The sequence below is a fragment of the Ursus arctos genome, unplaced genomic scaffold (genome assembly GCF_023065955.2).
Source record: "Ursus arctos isolate Adak ecotype North America unplaced genomic scaffold, UrsArc2.0 scaffold_22, whole genome shotgun sequence".
Lineage (NCBI taxonomy): Eukaryota > Metazoa > Chordata > Mammalia > Carnivora > Ursidae > Ursus > Ursus arctos.
Window position 1 is genome coordinate 16,724,620 of NW_026622897.1, and position 20,467 is coordinate 16,745,086.

The window sequence follows — 20,467 nt, forward strand, 5'->3', positions numbered from 1 at the left end:
TTGTGTCTTGCTTTTGTTGGTTTGCTCCCTTGTGTTGTTGGAGTACACCCCCCAGTAGATTTTGTCCGGTGACTACGGTGGCGCAGAGGCCAAGGACGCAGAGAGGACAGCCTTCAATGTGTTTGTCTTCTGAGTTTGCTGCTTGGGGTTTGTGCCTGTTGCCCTCTATGCCTGGGCCACACGTGCCTTGCGGGGTGTGGCTTCTCCATCCTGAGGACTTATTTGACTTCTCTCCTGTTGGAGATCCTGTTTTGTGCATCCCAGATTTCTCTCCCTCATCCTTCCTTTCCCTCTTTCTCTCTCTTTTTTAGTTTAATCCCATTTTTCGGTAAAGCACATTTTTCAGAACGTTCCCTGGGAAACAGAACATGGGAGGCATCGCTGAGGTCTTGCTTCTCTGAAAGTGTTTTTCTTCAAGGTCTTTGGATTGAGTGATAGTTGTTGGTCTGGGTTTGGGATTCTAGGTTGTCAGCAATTCTTCAGAATTTTGAAGGCATTGCTCCAGCGTCACCAAGCAGCGTCTCTTTCTTCCTGGAACTCTTGTCATTCATACGTTAGATCTTCTGATGCGGTCCTGTCACCTTTCTATTTTGTAACTGATCTCTCTTTTTTCCCTCTGTTTCCTGGAAGATTCAGCTCTGTCTTCCAGCTCTGCTCCTGAGTTTTCCGTTACGGTTACCATGGTTTTAATTTTTGGGGCTTTGACATGTCTAGTACTCTTCCTTTTTCATGGCATCCTGTCCTTTTTTCATGCAGAAATAGATATTTCTTCATTCTGAGCGTATTAAAGATATTTATATTTGAGGTTTTCTTCTTACAAAGTCTCTATTTCCTCCAAATGTTCTTTTTTTTTTTTGCAGGGAAGGGGTCTGTACTCATTTCTGTCTTTCACGCCAGAGGTTTTTCCCCAGATAATTCCGGTTGCTTGCTTGTGTTGAAGGGTGGGGACAAAAGCACAAGCGATTCTGCACATGGGTAGGCTTGTCAGCTTTGAGTTTCACGGTTGGGCTGTTGGTCCGGGAACTCTTGATCTGGGTTGCTTGAGGATTTGTTCCCAAGCCTGGTCAGTTTCCCTAGAGAAGATTTTACAATCTACTGCCTAGGGAATAAAGGTGTCCCTGCCAGGGCTTATGAGGATGGGGGACCAGGGTTCCTCGCATTCAGCAATCTGTGGGTTTAACCCCCTCTCTTCAGTATGGCGTTCTTGCTCTTCACTAGGCCTGTCTAACCAGCCCTTTTTTACCCTCCACGTAACAATCCTCCAGGCTTCTGTGGGGGTGACGTCCGGGGTGATTGTCTCGTGGGGCTGGTAGGGGCGGGGCACATAGGGAACCTTGCTGCTACTCAAACATTCTTCCATCTGTTCCCTTACTGTCTTTTCTCCCTCTTCTCTGCCAGTTCAGAGAGCATTTTCCAGCTTTTTGAAGATTGTGTGATGTCCATCTTGTGGGTTCTTTGCTTTCTGCTGTGACAGCTTAGGATGGGACTTGGCCTCCACTGGTCCCTTGAGTCACTTACCGCTGTCTGCGGTCCAGCTTTCAAAATCAGATGACTGTGTCGGATCAATCTGCCTTCCCTATCCAGAGTTCACATTTGTCTCCTGGCCCCTGTCGTCATTCTGAAAGCACTATCATTTCCTACCACGTTGAGTTGGTTGCTCTCGCTGATCAGTACCAAAAAGTGAATTTTCAAAACCTTTTCTTCCAGCAAATGTCACGACTGCCTCCATCCCCACTCACCATGGGCGCTGTGACCGATTTGAATTCGAGTGTCACCAGCCAAAGAAGTGTATCCCCAACTGGAAACGCTGTGACGGCCACCAAGATTGCCAGGACGGCCAGGATGAGGCCAACTGTCGTGAGTAGTCTCAGGGATTCACCACTCGGAGAGGGTTTCTGGAGAGCAGGAGACCCCATTACTCGTGCTTCGTTTCTCATAATAACCTTGCGGTTTTGGGATTATCTCCATTTTAGAGATAGGAAAATCAGCTTCAGAGATCACCTCGTCAGTACCAGACTGGGATATTTATTTAGTTGTTGTTTTTTTTGTTTTTGTTTTTTTGCACAAGGTTGTGACCTTTTCATCATGCTACGCTCAAAGTTCTTATAGTGGAGTACTCTGAAATAACAGAGGGAAACAAGGGAGTAGGGTAAAATTGAAGTGGACCTTTGGGACATCAAAATAATGGTCAGATCGATCCCGCATTTGCCCAAATCATAATAGGAACATTTCAGCCAAATAAGTAACTGCACAGTAAGATGAACACTGAAAATAATTAACAAGGAAATGAAATAGGACCTAGCACCTTCCTCCTTGGTGAGATTAATTCATTAGTCGGCATTCTTTAAGTTTCTTTAACCTGTTCCAAATCAGCCTTATTCATAAGGATGTTGCCTGGTTAATGGTCTTAAAATCAAGATGTGTTGTATCTCCGATCTTTCTCAATCCATGAATCTGAGAGCCCTATCAAGAAAGGAAATGAGATTAGCGTGGCACGATCCTTCTTGGAGAAGCTGGCCCCTGAAGGCCACCACGTTCTCTTCCAAGTGCCTATTAATCATCTGTTTAATTATCAGCTTAAGGATTTTCAGAGATTAATAACAACCGTATTCTCCATTTCTAAAACCTGTTTTCCCACTTTAAAAAAACATTGAGACATGTTTCATAAAGAAACCTCAAACACCCACCAGCTTTACTACTCACCTGTTATTTGGATATATTCTACCACGTGGAATAATTCGGGAGGGAGATCTTGGTATTTTCCAGAACAGTGCTCTTCATAGAGTTTCTCACTGACTATTCTGTATGAAATGACCCCTGCCCATCATTCTGTTACTGTTCTTCTCTTTATGTTTCTTTGTGGTTTTTCATCACTATCTAAAACCACAGAGTTGTTTGTTTACTTGTTTGCTGTTTCTCTCAATAGAAAGTAAGCTCTCTGAGGTAGGTCCTTTGTTGTACACATCACCATATTCTTAGCATCTTGAACAGTCCTGATTCATGGTGGGCCCTCCATGAATATTCACTGGTTGGGAAGATGGGTGGTTGGATGGATGGATGGATGGATGGATGGATGGATGGATGGATGGGTAGATGGATAAATGAAGGAGTAGATGGGTGGATAGATGGCTGTCTAGATGGGTGGGTGTTTGGATCCTGGGTAGGCTTGTTGAATGGATGGGTAAGTGGGTGAATGGGTGGGTAGGTGGATGGATAGATGGAAGGACGAATTGCATCTTGGGTTTCTTATACTAGTGGGTCTCCAACGTTTTCTAAATGCTGTAGTGCAATTTCATTTGTAACCAAGCCCCCTCTTCCAATATCCCCAAGGCAAACCAATTTCAGTTCTGCATGTCACAGAGCTCTATAATACAATGATTTTCCAAGAGCTGGGGGATTATAGTTTATAAAAAGCCTCACATTTCCTTTCTTTCATTGACATTTACTGTAATAGGGAGCTCTTTTAAAAGTATATTAAATTGAAGTCTGTACTTCCACAGTAGCGATATGCTAAGTCTTAATTCGTCATTCATGTAAGCACTCACCAGCTGAGGGTAGTTGTTAAAACATTCCACCCCACCCCAACCCCCTGTGTCTTTTTGTCTCCGGGAACATATCTCTAGATTCGTTATCCATTCCTGTTGACCAGGTGGGTTCTCTCACGAGAACATGACCCAGTTTTTCTACCTCCATCTCAAAGTGTGGTTTTCAGAAGCGGATGCAGTGCCTCAGAGAGAAAATGGGATTCCTTGTTCTTGTTCTAGAACAGAAGTTTTGAACGTAGGCCAATTCCAGTGAATCACTGTGGAGCCTGTAAATTACTGCATCCCCTCTAGATCATTTGACCCCAAAGCTCTTCCTTTTCCTGGAGGCAGATTCCCGTTGTTCATGTCAGACAAGGAGGCATCCCAGTGCCACTTGTGGGGGTTACTCCTCCTCGTTCCAGAGGCGTATTTTGAATCAGAAGCCGATTAACACAGACTACGTTTCCTAAACACAATCAACCGTTACCACAACGTGCCGTCCCCTGTGTTGCAGCCACACACAGCACCTTGACCTGTATGAGCAGGGAGTTCAAGTGCGAGGACGGCGAGGCGTGCATCGTACTCTCTGAGCGCTGTGACGGCTTCCTGGACTGCTCGGACGAGAGTGACGAGAGGGCCTGCAGCGGTGAGTGCCTCGACCTCGACCCCCCGCGGGCACTCTGCCGAGAACCTCGTGAGCCTTTCCTCAGTCTGAGGGGAAACCGCTTTTTGCCCAGTTTTGGAGCGCCCAGTGAAGGGAGGCTTGTCCTGCCTCTGATGCAGGTTGGCCTCATCCCTGTGAGGGAAACTCTGGTCTTGGATTTGTTTTTTGTGGACGTCCCACCCCGTGTGGGCGCACCATGCTCCCAGAGCCTCAGGCTTTGTGGCGGGGTGAACACAGTTCTTCTGTCTGGAACGCTTTTAGTAATCGTCCTAGTCCTTTTGGGCTGCTATTAACAGAACACCACAGACTGAAGGGCTTATGGACAACAGAAACTATCTTCTTCCAGTTCCAGAGACTAGAAGCCCGAGATCAGAGCACCAGCACATTTCACATCTGGTGAGGGCTAGCTTCCTGGTTCATTGACGGCCATCTTCCCTGTGTCTTCACATGGTGGAAGGGGTGAGGGAGCTCTCTGGGGTTGCTTTTATGAGGACACTGATGTCACTCATGAGGACGCTGTCCTTATGACCTGATCACCTCCCAGAAACCCCGCTTCCTAATCCCATCACATTGGAGATTGGGTTTCAGCATATGAATTCTGAGGGACACACAACATTCAGTCTGTCGCAGTAATGGATCCTGTGATGACATCGTTGCCAGACCTGTAGAATTCTGTGTTGAGCAACAGGCTTACCCCTGTGTAGACAAGGAGGTGAAATGAAAGGAAAATACCATGACTGGAAATTTAGGAGACCCTGGGCAAAGTCATATAGGAAGGTTTGGATTCTTTTTTTTCCTGTGATAAGATATCTTAAGATGCTGACTGTGGCCTGACAATCTAGATCATGGTAGGTCTGCCTAAACATCACGGGACCTCTTGGGTCCTTTGAAACCCAAGCATTTGTGAGAGACCACTTTCTTTCCCTTTCCCCCTTCATCTCTCTAGATGAACTAACTGTATATAAAGTACAGAATCTTCAGTGGACGGCCGACTTCTCTGGAGACGTAACGTTGACCTGGACGCGGCCCAAGAAAATGCCCTCTGCTGCTTGTGTCTATAACGTGTACTACAGGTGGGTCCCATCTTTGCCATGAGAGAAGAAAACGAAGTTTCTACCAGCACTGGCTGTTGTGCAAACTCTCGTGGTGTGCACACAGAGCAGCTCTTCATTACCTGAGCCCAGCGTCCTCTGCGCTGCCATGCAGCTCTGATGTGACGGTATCTTTCTTCTTTCGGCCAGGGTGGTTGGAGAGGGCATTTGGAAGACCGTGGAGACCCACAGCAATAAAACCAACACCATATTAAAAGTCTTGAAGCCAGACACCACGTATCAGGTCAAAGTGCAGGTCCAGTGTCTCAGCAAAGTGCATAACACCAACGACTTCGTGACTCTGCGGACGCCAGAAGGACGTAAGTGTTCTAGTTTACGTTTGTGGCGTGTCTAAGACCTTCGGTGGGATTTGCAGAGAGTTTCCCAAGGATAGTCAGGAGAATAGGAACCTAATGACATGGGCCGCATATATGCAGAAGGTTTGTGGCCAAGCTCAATGGCCCTGCCTGAGCTGTTGTGCACGTATTCCTAATTAGGTCATGTAGTGTTTTGCCACCTTCGGAAGTTAACTTCGGATCGTGCCCAATGTGGCTGCCTTTTGCATTGCTTTTCTAGCCCCTATCTCTACCTTCAATCTCCTCGTACTCGGTATTTGTGAGATCATCATTGTTAAAATATGAGGCATGTCAGGAGTATTAAGGCTCCGTTTTCAAGAGATTTATCAAAACTCACGTGTCCTAGAGGTTCCCTGCTTCCTCGCCTTTCACGGTAGCTGACATCGGGTGACTGCGTGCTTATTCCAGTGATCTTCGTCCCCAGGGTCTTGTGAAGTTCGCATTTGCGAATGCCTGTGCGTACATTTGGGTTATGGTTGGAGACCTCTGCATGAACTCCTCTCCATCTTAATGTACGTGCAGATGCTCACGTGGAAAACAGTTTCAGATATGGGTCCACAGGCAGGCTGGTATCACACAGATAATGGTTCCTTGCTCCGTCAGCCGGGAAGGCCCACACAGATGACACTTCCGTAGCAGATCGAGGCTTCTGTGCCATTCTTCAGGAGAAAGAACCAGGGCTCCTTGAAGCAATGGTTGATTCCAGCACGAGGGCAGGATAGCTACGGTGGGAGTCTGGAGAAAGCAAGGAGGTGCGAAGTGCAACAAAACTCACCGATACCTGTGTGTTATGATCTTGTTGACTCTGGTTTAGTAGAGCCCGGGGGTGTCAGATGGTCAACCAAAGCCTGCAAGGGAAACTTGAAATAGAGAAGCTTATCATTCCCAGTTCCCGGAGGAAGTACCTGCCCCATGTAACCCCTGGGGCACAGGTGAAGGCAGGGGGCACGCAGAGAGAGTACAGGAGTTGGGCATGTGCCTTTTTTAGGGTTCATGGTTGCGGTACATTGGGATTCCTGTGCGAAGACTGCGTTGGTCAATGCAAGCCAAAAAAGAGGGGGTTTTGGTACAACTTTGTGGGGCACCCCAGGGGAAGGTCCTGGGAGGCTGGGGAGACTGTTTATCACAAGGGCTGCTGGGAAGTCGTATCGAGAGCTCACACTGGCTGGTGAGTCTGCAGGCTGCCGTCCGGCACACACGCTTGCATGAGGGGCTAGTGTGTTTCAGACCCCTGCAGGCTGCTTGGCCAAACACAATGGCTGCGGAGGCAGCGACGCCGTGATGTAGCTTAGCTGAATTCTTGACTGTGGAGCTGTCTTTGAAATACTCCATTCATTGGTTTTCTTTCCACAGACCTTAGCAGCACCTGGCGTTGCTCAGCTGTTATGTTAGATGTTGGAGATCCAGAGACGAATGAGACCGGGTCCCGCCCTTGGAGGGCTCTCAGGTCTCCGACTGTTGATGAATATTCATTGTATTAGGTTGCTGGGGCTGCCATCGCAAAGTACGGTAGCCTGGGGTGCTGACACAGCAGAAATTTATTTTCTCACGGTTCTAGAGGCTAGGAGTCTGAGATCAAGGTGCCAGCAGGGAGGTTTGTTCTGAGGCCTCTCTCTCCTTGGTTTGTAGGTAGCGTTGTCTTTCTGTGTGTGGGGAGGGTGGGGGGCAGCAGTTCAACCGGTAGCATTTATCTTCTGCCGATTATCTACATGGATAAATTCTCTGCAGTCAGAACGAAGTTTGACTAGAAAGTGTCGTAATGGGTTTCTCGTGTGGAGCTTCCAACACGGCTCTGAAGGCAGTCACAAGAGGGAAGATCCAGAAATGTCTTGACACTAAAAGTCATTGAGGAGCCTGCTTTGAAGGTGATCCCATTCATTTAGGTATAGAAGTTCTGTGCTGTTAGAAAAGAAGTCTCCTCATTCCTTCACGGTCATGCCCGTGATACTGGGGTTGGATGAGAAGTTGAGGCAGCAGGCGTTGTCCTTGGCAATTAAGATCTCAGCATTAGAGGCCTAGTGCCGGCAAGTGATTCCTTCCTGCAGCCCTTGTGAGCCATAGACCTATGTCACACCAGACCAAGCCCCGGTCTGATGTGTGCACAGCACACCTCGCATTCTGGAAGAAATTTTGTTGATGTGAAGACCAAGCTTATAGCCTTTGCTAGTGGATAGGTCCCAATGCTGGCTCTGGATTCTTTCTAGTCTTTGTTTCAATCTCAGGAAAGTTCCTCCGGTTTACCAGCATGCAGATGGGTTTTAACTCTGGGTTGACTCTTTTCTAGTGCCAGACGCCCCCCAAAATCTCCAGCTATCACTCCACAGGGAAGAGGAAGGTGTGATTGTGGCCCACTGGATTCCTCCCACCCACACCCATGGCCTCATTCGAGAGTACATCGTAAGTAACTTCTAGGAGCGGTGGGCCACGTCTGTCTGTGTGACCGGATTTCTGGGTCTGCCCAAGCAGAAGCGTGTTCTGAATGGCTAGGACTTGATCTGGTGTAGCCTGGTAAATAGTGATCCACCCATTAGAACACTTTGCATCTCCCCTCCCTCTCTCCTCCTGCCTCCTTGTAAGGTATCAGGATGTCCCAGACCATTGGTTACCTTACTAATAATTTCTTTTTTTCACTTTAGGTGGAATATAGCAGGAGCGGTTCCAAGATGTGGGCCTCCCAGAGGGCTGCCAGTAACTTTACGGAAATAAAGAATTTACTGGTCAACGCTCCATACACTGTCAGAGTGAGTGTTAGCCCCCATTTCAGCCATCTGGGCAGTCTTAGAACACGAGAACGCCATGCTTACCTTTATGAGATACTTACTAGTAGTCTGCTCAAAACGTAACCCCTTGCTCTGAGAGGTCATCATCATTTCAGTCTCTTAAACCAGTACCGCAGAGAACTTGAAATCGGATTTCCCTCAGATAACCGAGAATTTATGGTAATACAGCTTTACCTGCTTTTAACCCAGATTTTCTGCTAGCGTTCCAGCTCCTACACTCTTGCACCTACCACTATCCTGCTTATCCTGAGCTGCAGGGTGATGTGGAGCTATGAATGGCATTTAGAAGCCGCTGTCGAGGGAATCTTACGCAATATGTTATCAATATGTTTAGCAGAAAAGACAGATTTTGTGCAGAACATGTTTGTTGGGACCATTAACTGTGCACATAGACTCCATGACGCTGACGATTTTCTCAGTCCCCTTTTTCGTATACACGTACGTTTATGTGTGTCTGTATGGACCCACAGGCGCACATATGCCCCATTCCCCCCCATAGAGAAGAACCTCAGAACCTGTCAATAAACAGAAATCCGTCATGTCTGCACTGTCACAGCTCCCCTGGCCCAAATTCCTCCAGTTGTCTCCTCCCCCCTGTTATTGCAGTTGCTGGGGCCTCTGAGTGTCCGGGATCCCTCTGCGTAGACCGTTTGCCACCCTCACTGCCAGAGTCCCAGCCGCATAGCTCCTTCGGAACCCTTGCTGTATGGCGCATTGCCTTTATTTTATACTAATTCACTGTCTGATTTGAAAAGGTGGCTGCGGTGACTAGCCGTGGAGTAGGAAACTGGAGCGATTCTAAAGCCATTACCACCGTCAAAGGAAAAGGTAAACGATTCCAGCATGTGCACATTGAGAGAAGATAGAAGCCCTTTGGAAATGACTTTCAGCGTGACTGGCAAATGGGGAGGCGTCGATGAGCAAACTTCATGCAGCCTCCTTCCCCCGCCAGCATGCACACATTTCCAGGGGTTTCCGTAGTGCTTTAGATACAGAGTTTCTTCAGGGGCTGTCGAATGTACTTCTCCTCCTCCTAGAGCCGAGCCTTTCTCATGGTGCAGACATCCAAAGGGATTTCCAGAGGCCGTCACGCCCAGCTCTTGTGCTCATGCGTAATAGCCAAAATAAAAGGACTCCTTCTTTCTCACAACAGCTACGGATGATTTTGTATGTGTCCGTTGATGGCATTTGTAAGAGTGCTTTGCTACGCTTGGAACTTCCCCAGTGGCACTGACCAACGATGCGTAGGTGGTAGTTTCTAGCTCTAGAGCTGACGATCTCCGTGATCGCTGACTGCTTGCCGAGTGCCGGGCACTCGGGAATGCTCGCAGCTTTGCACCCATCGGCCCAGCTCACTGAACCCTTAGCACCCTCCCAACAACTCTAAGGACAGATAAGGAACTAGAAAGAAGTGAAGTCACCTCCTGCACGGTCAGTAAATGGCAGAGAGCTGGGATAGGGGCTGATCCTCCTGATCCCAAAGCTTGTGCCTATAACCGCCAGGCTGCCCAGCTTCCCCTGGGCTGAGATGCACGCTCCCGTGGTGCTGTCCTGCCTGCGTCTGTGCCTCGCGAGGGCAGGGGTCTGGTCTGGTTTCCTCCACTTTCTCACCGGTGTTGAGGGGCTGCCAATGAAATCGTTGACGAAGGAGTGAATTAAAGCAATTAAAAGGAAGGCTTCTGGCACACTTAGGGAGATGGACTGTAGCTTGTGTTCCCGAGTGGTTTCCTGAACTTGGCCTTGGCACTTGTGGCTTTCGTTTCTGGACAGAAGTGTCGCATGGAGTGTGGTTGGAGGGTTTTACCTTAACCTGAGCCTGTGAGAGATAGGCTGTGGGTTATGGAGAGTCACTATAAAATTTGGGCTCCTTGAGATCAGGGCAGGAGGCAGCCAAACTTAGTGAGGCCAGCCAGTCTTTGTATCAGGGTGCTTGGGGGTAATTAGAAAAAGCATACCGAGTGCACACTCTCCTAGAGTTTTTATTGTGTTGCATTGTCATTTTCCTCTATGAAATCGATCAAAACATACATACTGAAAAGAAGGGACACTGGAAGATCAGCAATAAGACATGTACCTTGAATTCACTGAACAAAATCACACCTGCCTTGAAAAGTCTCCTACACTTCCTTCATCTGATTTTGATGGTGAGCCTCGGCTCTTCGTACGGGTGTTGGTTAGGGTACCTACAGGAGGCCACGGTGTGCAGCGTCGGGAAGTGCGCCTTGTGTTCTGTGAGCCTGTGTCGCCATGACGTCACACGGAGGACACATGCAGCACTGGCGTCAGCCAGAAGCACAATGTTCATTAGTGGAAGTGGGGGAATAATAGCAACGAGAGAAGCAACCATTTATTGAGCACTTATATACTAAGCCCCGTGCTTCTTGTTTTACGTGAATCAATCTCCCTTAATCCTTATCAATCCTGTAAGTATTGTTATGCTCATTTCGTAGCTAAGGAAACTGGGCTTTGGGAAGGATTTTGAGCTATCCCCAGTCACCACGGTTATAATTCAGGTTGGCTTTACGGCAACACTTTCACTATTTCGCTCAGTTGGTGGCCTGGAACTCCTAATATCCTTTCTTCTTCTTGCCCTAACATCCTTTTTACTTCCTCACGCCCACTCTTACTACATGGCTGATCGTCTGGAGGGACTCTGCTAGATTTTGGTACGTCTCTTTGGCCACCAAATCTTATCCACTCCTTTGAGTGTCTCTTGCCTTGCCTGTATAAGAGGCTGATGTGTTAAACGGCCCAGTATACAAGTTGTCATTTATATACTGTCTTCTGATAACAGTTACCCCATTGAGCCCTTTGGATTGTGGCTGGCAGAGCACGGTCTGCCATCTTGTGGGCAGACCTTCCGAGTGACAAGCACCATGCTCTCATCTCTTGAACTGAGAGGGGTCTTGTCTCTCTGCCACTTTCATCGTGCCCATGCCAGTGACTTACCAGCTCCTCAGGCTTTATCGGAAACGGAAAGGAAGGGAACGTTGGTTGAGTTGACATTAGTATGAGGATAAGTAACTTCCATGGTTGTCTAAGTGTCCAAATGGGACTTTGAACTCAAGTTTGCCAGACTCCAGAGGCCACGTTCTTTCCATTTTGCCACACATGTATTTACAATTTATGCCCTCCGATTTATCGTGTCCTCAGCCTTCGAGGAGGACTTGAGGCCGCTGGGTCTTTGTTGGTGCCGGAAGAGGTGGTGCCCACTGGGATGCCTGCGTGTTTCAGAAGGAGGCTGCAGCTGGGCTGTTCGGGGCATTTACATCATGGAACTTTTCTGCTCGACCCAGTTGCCAGGATAGCTGAGGGAGCCCAGATAGCTGTGTGACCCACCCTCAGCTTCAGGACAAGGGCGGTAAAAGAGACGAGTGAGAACAGCCAAAGACATGCCCTTTCCTCCCCCACTAAAAGATCGCTTTGTCTGTTGAGTTGAGAGCTGCGAAGTCCTGCCTTCCTCACCTTTCATCACATGGTTTCTCTTTTTGCATTCCGTTTTGTTTTTAGTGATCCCACCACCAGATATCCGTATCGACAGCTACAGTGAGAATTCTCTGAGCTTCACCTTGACCATGGAGAGTGACATCAAGGTAATGCTGGGATTTCAAACTCGCTGTTGGGTGGGGCTCTCCTTGTGATGGAACCGGTGTAGCCCAGGACGGTAAGAGGAAGAAGGACCAATGACTCGATCCAGTAAAAGCAAAATACCACAACTAGGTTAGTTCTTCCTCCCAGTGAAGAACAACTTGAGCCTTCTCGTGAAAGTATTCTGCCTCAGCCTGGCGCCTTTTTTTTTTTTTTTTAAACCATATAATTAAATGGTTCACAGCTACAGTGGAAATAAAGAGATGGTGTTAACAGAATATGTATGCCCTATAATTTTCAGCTTTATTGGATTTCCTGGTGCGAAGCACTAATGCAGAGGTTCCCACAGTGAAAGAGAGTCAGATCCCTTAGAAATATACCCACTTACAGCCACTGTGCATCCTCCCCTTCCGGCCCCACCGTCCGCTCTGCGTGGCCCGTCGGCAGAGCCCGCTCCACCATAAGCCTCTGTGTGCCTGTGGTTTTCCAAGTTGAGATGCACCTTCCATAACGTTCGTTCTTTCTTATCTGTTTTTCCTCACATCCATCCCTGTCTGTGAAGCTGTGGTGGGATCAACAGCCTTTGGAGCCCTTGTGCCACTTAACTGAACCACAGTTTGGTGGCCTGCCCTTGGCTTCAGAGACCGTTGCTGCAAGGGATGGCCTTCCCATAAGCCCTGTCTATATAGTCTTTGCTCTTGAAAGCAGTTTAATTGTTTTGTTGTTGCCCCATATTTAAAGATCTTCAGATCAAATCCTTTTATGAGCTCAGGACTTAGAAAAGGTAGCCTTTCCTGAGGCCTGGGTATATTTGCTCCTGTTAAGACAGTGGGAGCTAAGCAGGCCCCTTTCGTATTGACGTCTTGGCCCTGACTGCAAGGATCACCCGAGCTAAGATGTATCCTTCAATACCATAATGTAATTCTCTTTAAAGTTGTTCCTCTTTCTGCCTTTATGAAATTGACCCTTGTCCTTTTATTCTGCACCATTTTTAAAAATCACATCTGTAGTGTATATTATAGTCTCTTGTTTATTTTTAGGAGTAGGTGCCATACAACTAAATATTCAATGATTGCACACGGGGAACCCATCTAAAGATCAAAAGAAACAACCCGTCCATTGTAAGAAAGGAGATGCCTAAAGTAACAGTAGCAAAGGGGTACCTTTTGTGTTTGCTGCCCCCTGGCTGTGTGCTGTTCCCCTAACGTGTTTCTTGGTTCCTGGCAGGTGAACGGCTATGTGGTGAACCTTTTCTGGGCATTTGACACCCACAAACAAGAGAAGAGAACTTTGAACTTCCGGGGGAGCATCTTGTCCCACAAAGGTAACACCTTGGAGCTGGTCGGTGTGTGAGCAGGGAGGGGTAGGCAGATGGAGAGTTCCTGGCAGCAGAGCTTGTGTGGGGGCTGCCTGGGAGAGGGGGCTCTTCTCTGGCTGCTATTCTAGGTGAGCAGAGTAAAGAGACTGTAAATGACTCCTGCCTCCGGGGGCGGGTCCACTTGCTGGCTCCTCAGCCCCCTCCTCTAGCTCGTTGGCTCTTAATGGAAGTTGGAGGCTTAAAAGAGGAGAAACTGGAAAGAAGCCAGATTAACCCTATACCGATGATCTTTGAGCTCCAAAAGAAAGTTCCGACAGTGATTTGCCTGCCCCTCCTTTCTGGTGTGGTTTGCTCCTCCTCTGCTAATAAAAGTTACACAAGATATGGTGCGTAGTTGGTATTCAGGGCACATTTGTTGAGTGAATGGACAAACTGAGCTAAGGGAGGAGGGAAGGTCATGCCCCAGTCCCTCTTGTATCTGTCACCTGCTGTGTGTAGGCATTTACCTAGCTGTTCTATGTGTACCGTTTTATATCACCCCAATCATAATTCTCTGGGATATGCTCATTTGACCTGATGAGCACCCAAGGTTGAGAAATAAAGTAATTCTCACAGAAGGTGACATCGTCAGGATTGGAACCCACATCTTTCTAATTCCTGACTGTGATCTCATTGTCTTAATGTTGCACCGATAGAAATTGGCCGAATCCAGAACAATAGTCTTCCTAGCTGTTGCCTGAAATACATGAAGGGCCAGCTCGATGCGAGGCATTGTGCCAAACACTTCACAGGCTTTTTCTTTCTTAATCTCTGAAGCAGCAGCTGCTGTAAGTGCTGTTGTATTTTTCAGTCTTACAAACAAGGAAATGGACTCAGTTTGAATACAGTTGACCCTGAATAGTTGGGGGTTAGAGGACGCTGACCCACTAGAAAATCTGTATATAACTTTTGACTCCCCAAAAACTTAACTACTCACAGGCTACCATTGACCAGAATCCTTACTGATAATATGAACAGTCGATGAAGACATATTTGTATGCTTCATGTATTCTGTACTGTTCTTATAATAAAGTCAGCTAGAGAAAAGAAAATATTCATCTGTCTATCTATTTATCTATCTTTGACGGGAGGGGGTGAGGGGCAGAGGGAGAGGGCGAGAGATTCTCAAGCAAACTCTGTGCTGAGTGCAGAGCCCAACGTGGGGCTCGATCCTGTGACCCTGGGATCATGACCTGAGCCGAAGCCCATGAATCAGAGGCTTACCCGACTGCGCCACCCAGGCCCCCCAAGAGAACATATTCTTAAGAAAATCATAAGGAAGAGAAAATATACTTACAGTAGTTGACCTTAAAAAAAAAAATTAAGTATAAGTAGACCACATAGGTTCAAACCCGTGTTGTTCCAGGGTCAACTGTGGTTTGGTAGCCTGCCTTTTTCACTTAAAGTTGTAAGAATTTTCTCGTCTCATTAAATATTCTTGGAGACAGCTCTTAGTGGCTGTACAATAGCTCATGGAATGCACATTATTTAACCATTGCCCTGTCTCTGGGCAGTCGGATTATGTATGTAATATGTAACATCACGGCCCACAGATGTTTGCGTGCTCTGATTCCATGGGATATCTGGATTAAAGGGCAGGAAGAATTTCAAGATGTTTACCCAAGGCCAAATGGCTCTCTAGGAGTGATGTCCCAGTTTATATCCCCAGATGGTCAGCTTTGAGAGAAACTACCCAGTGCCCATGCAAGTGTCTTATTTGTAGTAGTCATCAGTAAGTAATGCTGGGATGAATTTGTAAAATAATGGAAATCCAACATGTGGGACTCCCTTAAATTGAGAGATCACAATAAAAAATAGGGTGTCAGTGCACCTGGCTGGCTCAGTCGGAAGAGCATGCAACTCTTGATCTTGGGTCATGAGTTCAAGCCCCACACTGGGTGTAGAGATGTTTTTTTTAAAGGCTTAAAAAGTAGGGCATTGTATATCAAAGCATAATTCTTTTTTTAAATTAATTTTTTACTTTTAATTCCAGTATAGGTAACATACAATGTTCTATTAGTTTGAGATGTACTGTATACTGATTCAACATTTCTATAAGCACTCAGTGCTTGTCAAGATAAGTGTACTCTTAATCCCCTTCATCCATTTCACCCATCCTCCCACCCACCTCCCCTCTGGTAATGTCAGTTTGTTCTCTCTAGTTAAGAATCTGTTTCTTGGTTTGTCAAGACACAAATTCTTGACTGACGCCTCCAGCTCCCTCCTGGCATCTTCTTGTTCCTGTTTTCACAGTTGCCAATCTGACTGCTCATACGTCCTATGAGATTTCTGCCTGGGCCAAGACTGACTTAGGGGATAGTCCTCTGGCATTTGAGCATGTCACAACCAAAGGAGTCCGCCCACCTGCTCCTAGCCTCAAAGCCAAGGCCATCAATCAAACCGCAGTGGAATGTACCTGGACTGGCCCCAGGAATGTGGTAAGTCAGCCAGGATGACCGTTGCAGAGACAGTCCGGACTCCCCCCGATGCTAGGCCATGGGGCTTTCTCCTCTGTGACTGCTAACACAAACTATCCTCGTGGTCAGTTCTATATTACCTTCTAGAGGTATCTGCTGTCCCTTTGCACACCTTGGCCTGGCGTCTGAGCGAAAGTTCCCATGCTCTTTGCTGTTGAATAGACCCTGAGTATGGCGAGGGGGGCATGTTCTGTGTTTGGGGATCACCTTGGCTCGTAGGCATGGTGACACATTAGCAGCAGTGACAGGCCACTCCCGTCTCTCTCCACCTACGTGATCCCCCACCTACAGGTTGCCTTCTTGGGCTGCTCCTCTCAGATGTGCCCACCGCCCTTCCTCCCCGTGTCCCCGCTACACGCTAAATAGGTCCTTTTTTGGGTCATTATGTATGCATTTGGATGCCCCACAATCCGATTTGTGCTTTTTTGAATCTGGTTTTTACTTCCCGCACCTCCCCAATATGTACCTTCCTTTGCTTTTAGGTGGGTCTTCCCGAGGTTCTTGGCACATTTTCATCCCCTCTTGCCTCTGCACCTTGGCTTATGCTCTTTCTCCTCCTGGAGCCTTCCTGTCCTTCTGCTCTGCAGTCAAATCCCACTGGCTCCTACTTGGTCTCTTTCCCTTATAAACTTCCCAAAAATTTAAAGTTGGTGCCATTCAGAATACTGTTTCATTAGATCCTACTTTATCCTATTTGGTATTTTCTGGTGTTATTTATCTCCCTAACTAGTTCGTAAGTTCCTTGAAGGGAAGAGTTGTTTTCTGAGTTTTCCAAATGGAAAAGCTCATAGGACTAAATCTGTTAAGTGAGATTCAGTGAGTCCTCACAGTGACTGGTGAGGGAGGAGGCCTGGTCCTGTCTTCTGAGTGCCTCTCCGGCATGCATTTGGAGCAGGACCAAGCGGTAGGGAATGAACCGATGTTTGCACATAATTGTAAGGTCGGCCTTGAAGAAGGAAGAAGTAAGGCACCATGAGACCCTTCATACCTATTCCACTTAATCCGGTCATCAGCTCGGTGGGGTGAATATTCTCACTTTACCAGTGAGGAAGCTAAAGCCCAGAGTTGAAGCTGTGGGAAACCATAAACTGTGTGAGCTCAGGTCTGGCTAGTGTGATAGCCTCTGCCCCTTTGTTGCTCCAGAGCCCAGTCCTGAGGCGGGAACAGAGATGAGATACCCAGAGCCATGCCCAGGACTGGCCTGTCCCTCAAAGCAGACTCTACTCACAATGGGCCTTTCTCGCTTGTATACCAGCTGAGGGCATGACCACTTTGTCACACCCAAGTGCGTTCGCAGGGTAGGACCTTGTGTACGGCACCCGGAACACCACTTGACTTTAGGGTCTCTCATTGCGTGTGAACTTGGAGAAGTAGCCTTGCTCTGCCTCATCCTTGATGATAGCCTGGATACGCTCATTGTAGCTTTCAGAGGGTGCCAGGGCCTGTGAAATGGCCTGTGGGAAGTTCTCAGCTTCTACCCGGCTTTAGTCCACTGAGGACTCGGGTTGCTCACCCCCAGTCATCCCTGTGCACCATGAGAATGGCCGCAGCCACTGTCCATTTCTGGGGACCTTCCTGCATCCTGGCCTCCTTGGCACATGGAGCCCTCTCTTGGCCCCTGGCCAGAGCCCCACAGCAGCCTCAGGCCTGTCTTCCGGAAACCAGGCCTGCTTCTGAGCCCGGAGCCCCTGTTCCCATCTTGTGCCTCAGTGCCCTCGGTCCCCTATTCCTGCTCTGTTTGCTTTGCTTTCTGACTCCCTCGAGTCCCCTAATTCTTTCTTTCCACACTTCCTCCCAGCTTATCACCCCCTTGGGGCTTTCGTTTCCCTTCCCTGTATGCTTCCCATCGGGGGCTCTGGCTGCCAGCAGCTTAGAGAAAATGCACAGCTGTTTGGGACTCGGAAGTCCCTGTGCGGGGGCCCGATCCGTGCTCTCCGTTCTCACAACTTCTCCAGACTTTCTTCACAGCTTTCCTTCAAGTCCCCATCTTTACCTGCCTGTGCTCGCTTCTGTGCTGCCCCACAAAGAAAGCTTCCTTAGTGCTTACCCCCTGTTATAAACCGCACGGCGGCCAGCCCCCGCTACGCCCATCAATTCCCCGGACCCTGCTTTAAACTCCTGGTTTTCCACATGGATCAGCGGCGGATGAGAATGGCTGCATAGAACGGAGCTGAAAGTGGCAATGGCTTTAGCAGTTTATTTCCCTCCCTATTAAAAGAAAGCGGAATCCTTCAGCAGGCCTGGGCTTCTACAGCTGCAGGTTGGATTGGGGACCCAGGCTGCCTGCGGCCTCCGACTTCCAGGTCACCTCATGGTCCAGGAGGTCTGCAGCCCCACCATCTTCCGTGTTCCGGGCCGCTGGAGGGCAGGAGGAAGGGCTTCTCCCCACATTCCCCAGAGCGCTCACTGAGCTCCCACGTGACACCTCTGCTTGCAGCTCATTGGGCAGAGCTTTGTCACGTGGCCTCTCCCGGCTTCCGGGGAGGTGGGATTTTCTTCTAGGGGAGGCAGTTCTCACTAGGAAGCAGGACTGTACTGAGGAGGAGAGGACGAGTGGGTTTCTTCTGGGCATCTCCCCACGTCTGCCCTGCTGCCCTCCCTCCTCAGCCTCCCTCCACAAACGCACTGGCTCCCTCCCCAGCTGCCCTTCAGCCGTGTTTTGCAGGTCCTGTCCCGCCTGCCCTCTGAGAACCCCGCTCTTCTCCCCGGCTGGTCGTGCAGTCTTTTCCTCCGGTATTTCATGTTCTGTATATGCAGCTCGTCATTTATAATCGTTTCTTTCTTCCCTGCCCCTCCTTCCTCAAAAAGGAGGGCTTTAAGGGGCGCCTGGGTGGCTCAGTCAGTTAAGCGTCTACCTTCGGCTCAGGTCATGATCCCAGGGTCCTGGGATTGAGTCCCGCATCGGACTCCTTGTTCAGTGGGGAGCCTGCTTCTCCCTCTGCCCCTCCCCCATGCTCACAGGCGCACTCTCTCTCTCTGAAATAAATAAATAAAATCTTTAAAAAAAGAGTGCTTTGCAGAGAGCACACCATGTTTATCTTGGTGGGGGTGGATTCAGTGCCTGCCCCAGTGTACTTCCTCTGTAAATAAATGCTGAACGAAGACTTCTCTCTTTTGAGCTCTCCTGAAGCCCTTCCCAGGGGCATCACTTAGGGATTTCAAGAGAACGAGGTCACCGGCCATGGAGCTGATGTCCTTTTCCATCCTCTCTGTTTGCCAGGTTTATGGTATCTTCTATGCTACGTCCTTCCTTGACCTGTATCGCAATCCGAAGAGCTTGACTACTTCCCTCCACAACAAAACAGTCATTGTCAGTAGGGACGAGCAGTATTTATTTCTGGTAAGTTTCCCTTACTGGGAAGTCCAGAGGGGTTTCTATTTTTTTAAGGATGGCTTAAATCCTGGGCTCCTAGCTCAGACCCTGGACCCAGGGAGCTGGAGGTATGACTCCAGGATCCGTGTGTGTGCAAGAGGGTGGTTCCACTCTTCTGTAAAAGCATCAGATTCCTGCTTGAAGAACAGAATGAATGACCTGGTAACCAGCTGCAGCTCTGTGGGGGATTGGGAACTTGAAAAATGGATAAACATTCACAGGAATGGATAAACTGCTTTTGTCAGATTCCCCTTCCAGGACTAGGAACTTAGGCCACATATGTTTACACGTGTGCCAAAATAGATGGAAAAAGGTGCTTGATATACTATTGCTTGTGACCACAGAAGATTTGAAACCAATGGTTCTCAAGAGAAGACCGGTTAAGATTACAGGGAAACCCTTCAAAAGAAATAGAACTGAGGTGGAAAAATCTTCATAAGAAATAGTACTGAGGTGGAAAAACATCTATGCTATCTTATTAAGTGAAAGAAGTGAAGAACCTAAAAATATGTGTAATATTTTATTTGTGTAAAAAAAATTAAAAAACAGGCTACGGGGAGCCTGGGTGGCGCAGTCGTTAAGTGTCTGCCTTTGGCTCAGGGTGTGATCCCAGAGTCCTGGGATCGAGCCCCACATCAGGCTCCTCCGCTGGGAGACTGCTCCTTCCTCTCCCTCTCCCCTTGCTTGTGTTCCCTCTCTCGCTGGCTGTCTCTCTCTCTGTCAAATAAATAAATAAAATCTTTAAAAAAATTAAAAAAGAAAAAAAACCCGGCTACATGTACACATACATACACATAAAAGTATGTATCTGTATGCACACACACGTGTATCTGTGCTTATAAAAGAATAGGACATTTATGGAAAGAAGCACGTTAAGCCATTACTGATTCTGGGAAAATGGATTAAAATGGGGTAAATGGGGAATTATTTCACATTTTATATCTTCTTTTGTACTGATTGAATTTTAACTCTGTACACCTGTCACTGTTTTGTTAAAAAAAAAATGGTTTTGTGCCGACTCCATGCGTCCCCATGGTATTGGTTTCAGGTCCGGGTGGTGGTGCCCTACCAAGGGCCATCCTCTGACTACGTCGTGGTGAGGATGATCCCAGACAGCAGGCTCCCACCTCGTCACCTGCATGCGGTTCATATCGGCAAAACCTCAGCTGTCATCAAGTGGGAATCCCCATATGATTCTCCTGACCAGGACCTGGTAAGAGGGCCAGGTGTCCAGCCAGCCATTCCTGTTCTTGGCAT

At 48.0% G+C, this 20,467-nt stretch overlaps 1 protein-coding gene across 3 annotated transcripts in view; it reads left to right on the forward strand.

Annotated features, from left to right (window-relative positions):
- SORL1 (sortilin related receptor 1) overlaps nucleotides 1-20,467 on the forward strand; it is a 170,483-nt gene that overhangs the window by 136,322 nt on the left and 13,694 nt on the right. For all 3 annotated transcript variants that reach the window (XM_057316611.1, XM_026505541.4, XM_044386576.3), the window contains 12 exons: nucleotides 1,708-1,857; nucleotides 4,039-4,170; nucleotides 5,135-5,261; nucleotides 5,430-5,599; nucleotides 7,920-8,032; nucleotides 8,272-8,376; nucleotides 9,171-9,243; nucleotides 11,926-12,008; nucleotides 13,231-13,327; nucleotides 15,614-15,798; nucleotides 19,058-19,177; nucleotides 20,259-20,423. In XM_057316611.1, coding sequence (XP_057172594.1) covers nucleotides 1,708-1,857; nucleotides 4,039-4,170; nucleotides 5,135-5,261; nucleotides 5,430-5,599; nucleotides 7,920-8,032; nucleotides 8,272-8,376; nucleotides 9,171-9,243; nucleotides 11,926-12,008; nucleotides 13,231-13,327; nucleotides 15,614-15,798; nucleotides 19,058-19,177; nucleotides 20,259-20,423 — 1,520 coding nt within the window. The remainder of the gene's footprint in view (nucleotides 1-1,707; nucleotides 1,858-4,038; nucleotides 4,171-5,134; nucleotides 5,262-5,429; nucleotides 5,600-7,919; nucleotides 8,033-8,271; nucleotides 8,377-9,170; nucleotides 9,244-11,925; nucleotides 12,009-13,230; nucleotides 13,328-15,613; nucleotides 15,799-19,057; nucleotides 19,178-20,258; nucleotides 20,424-20,467) is intronic.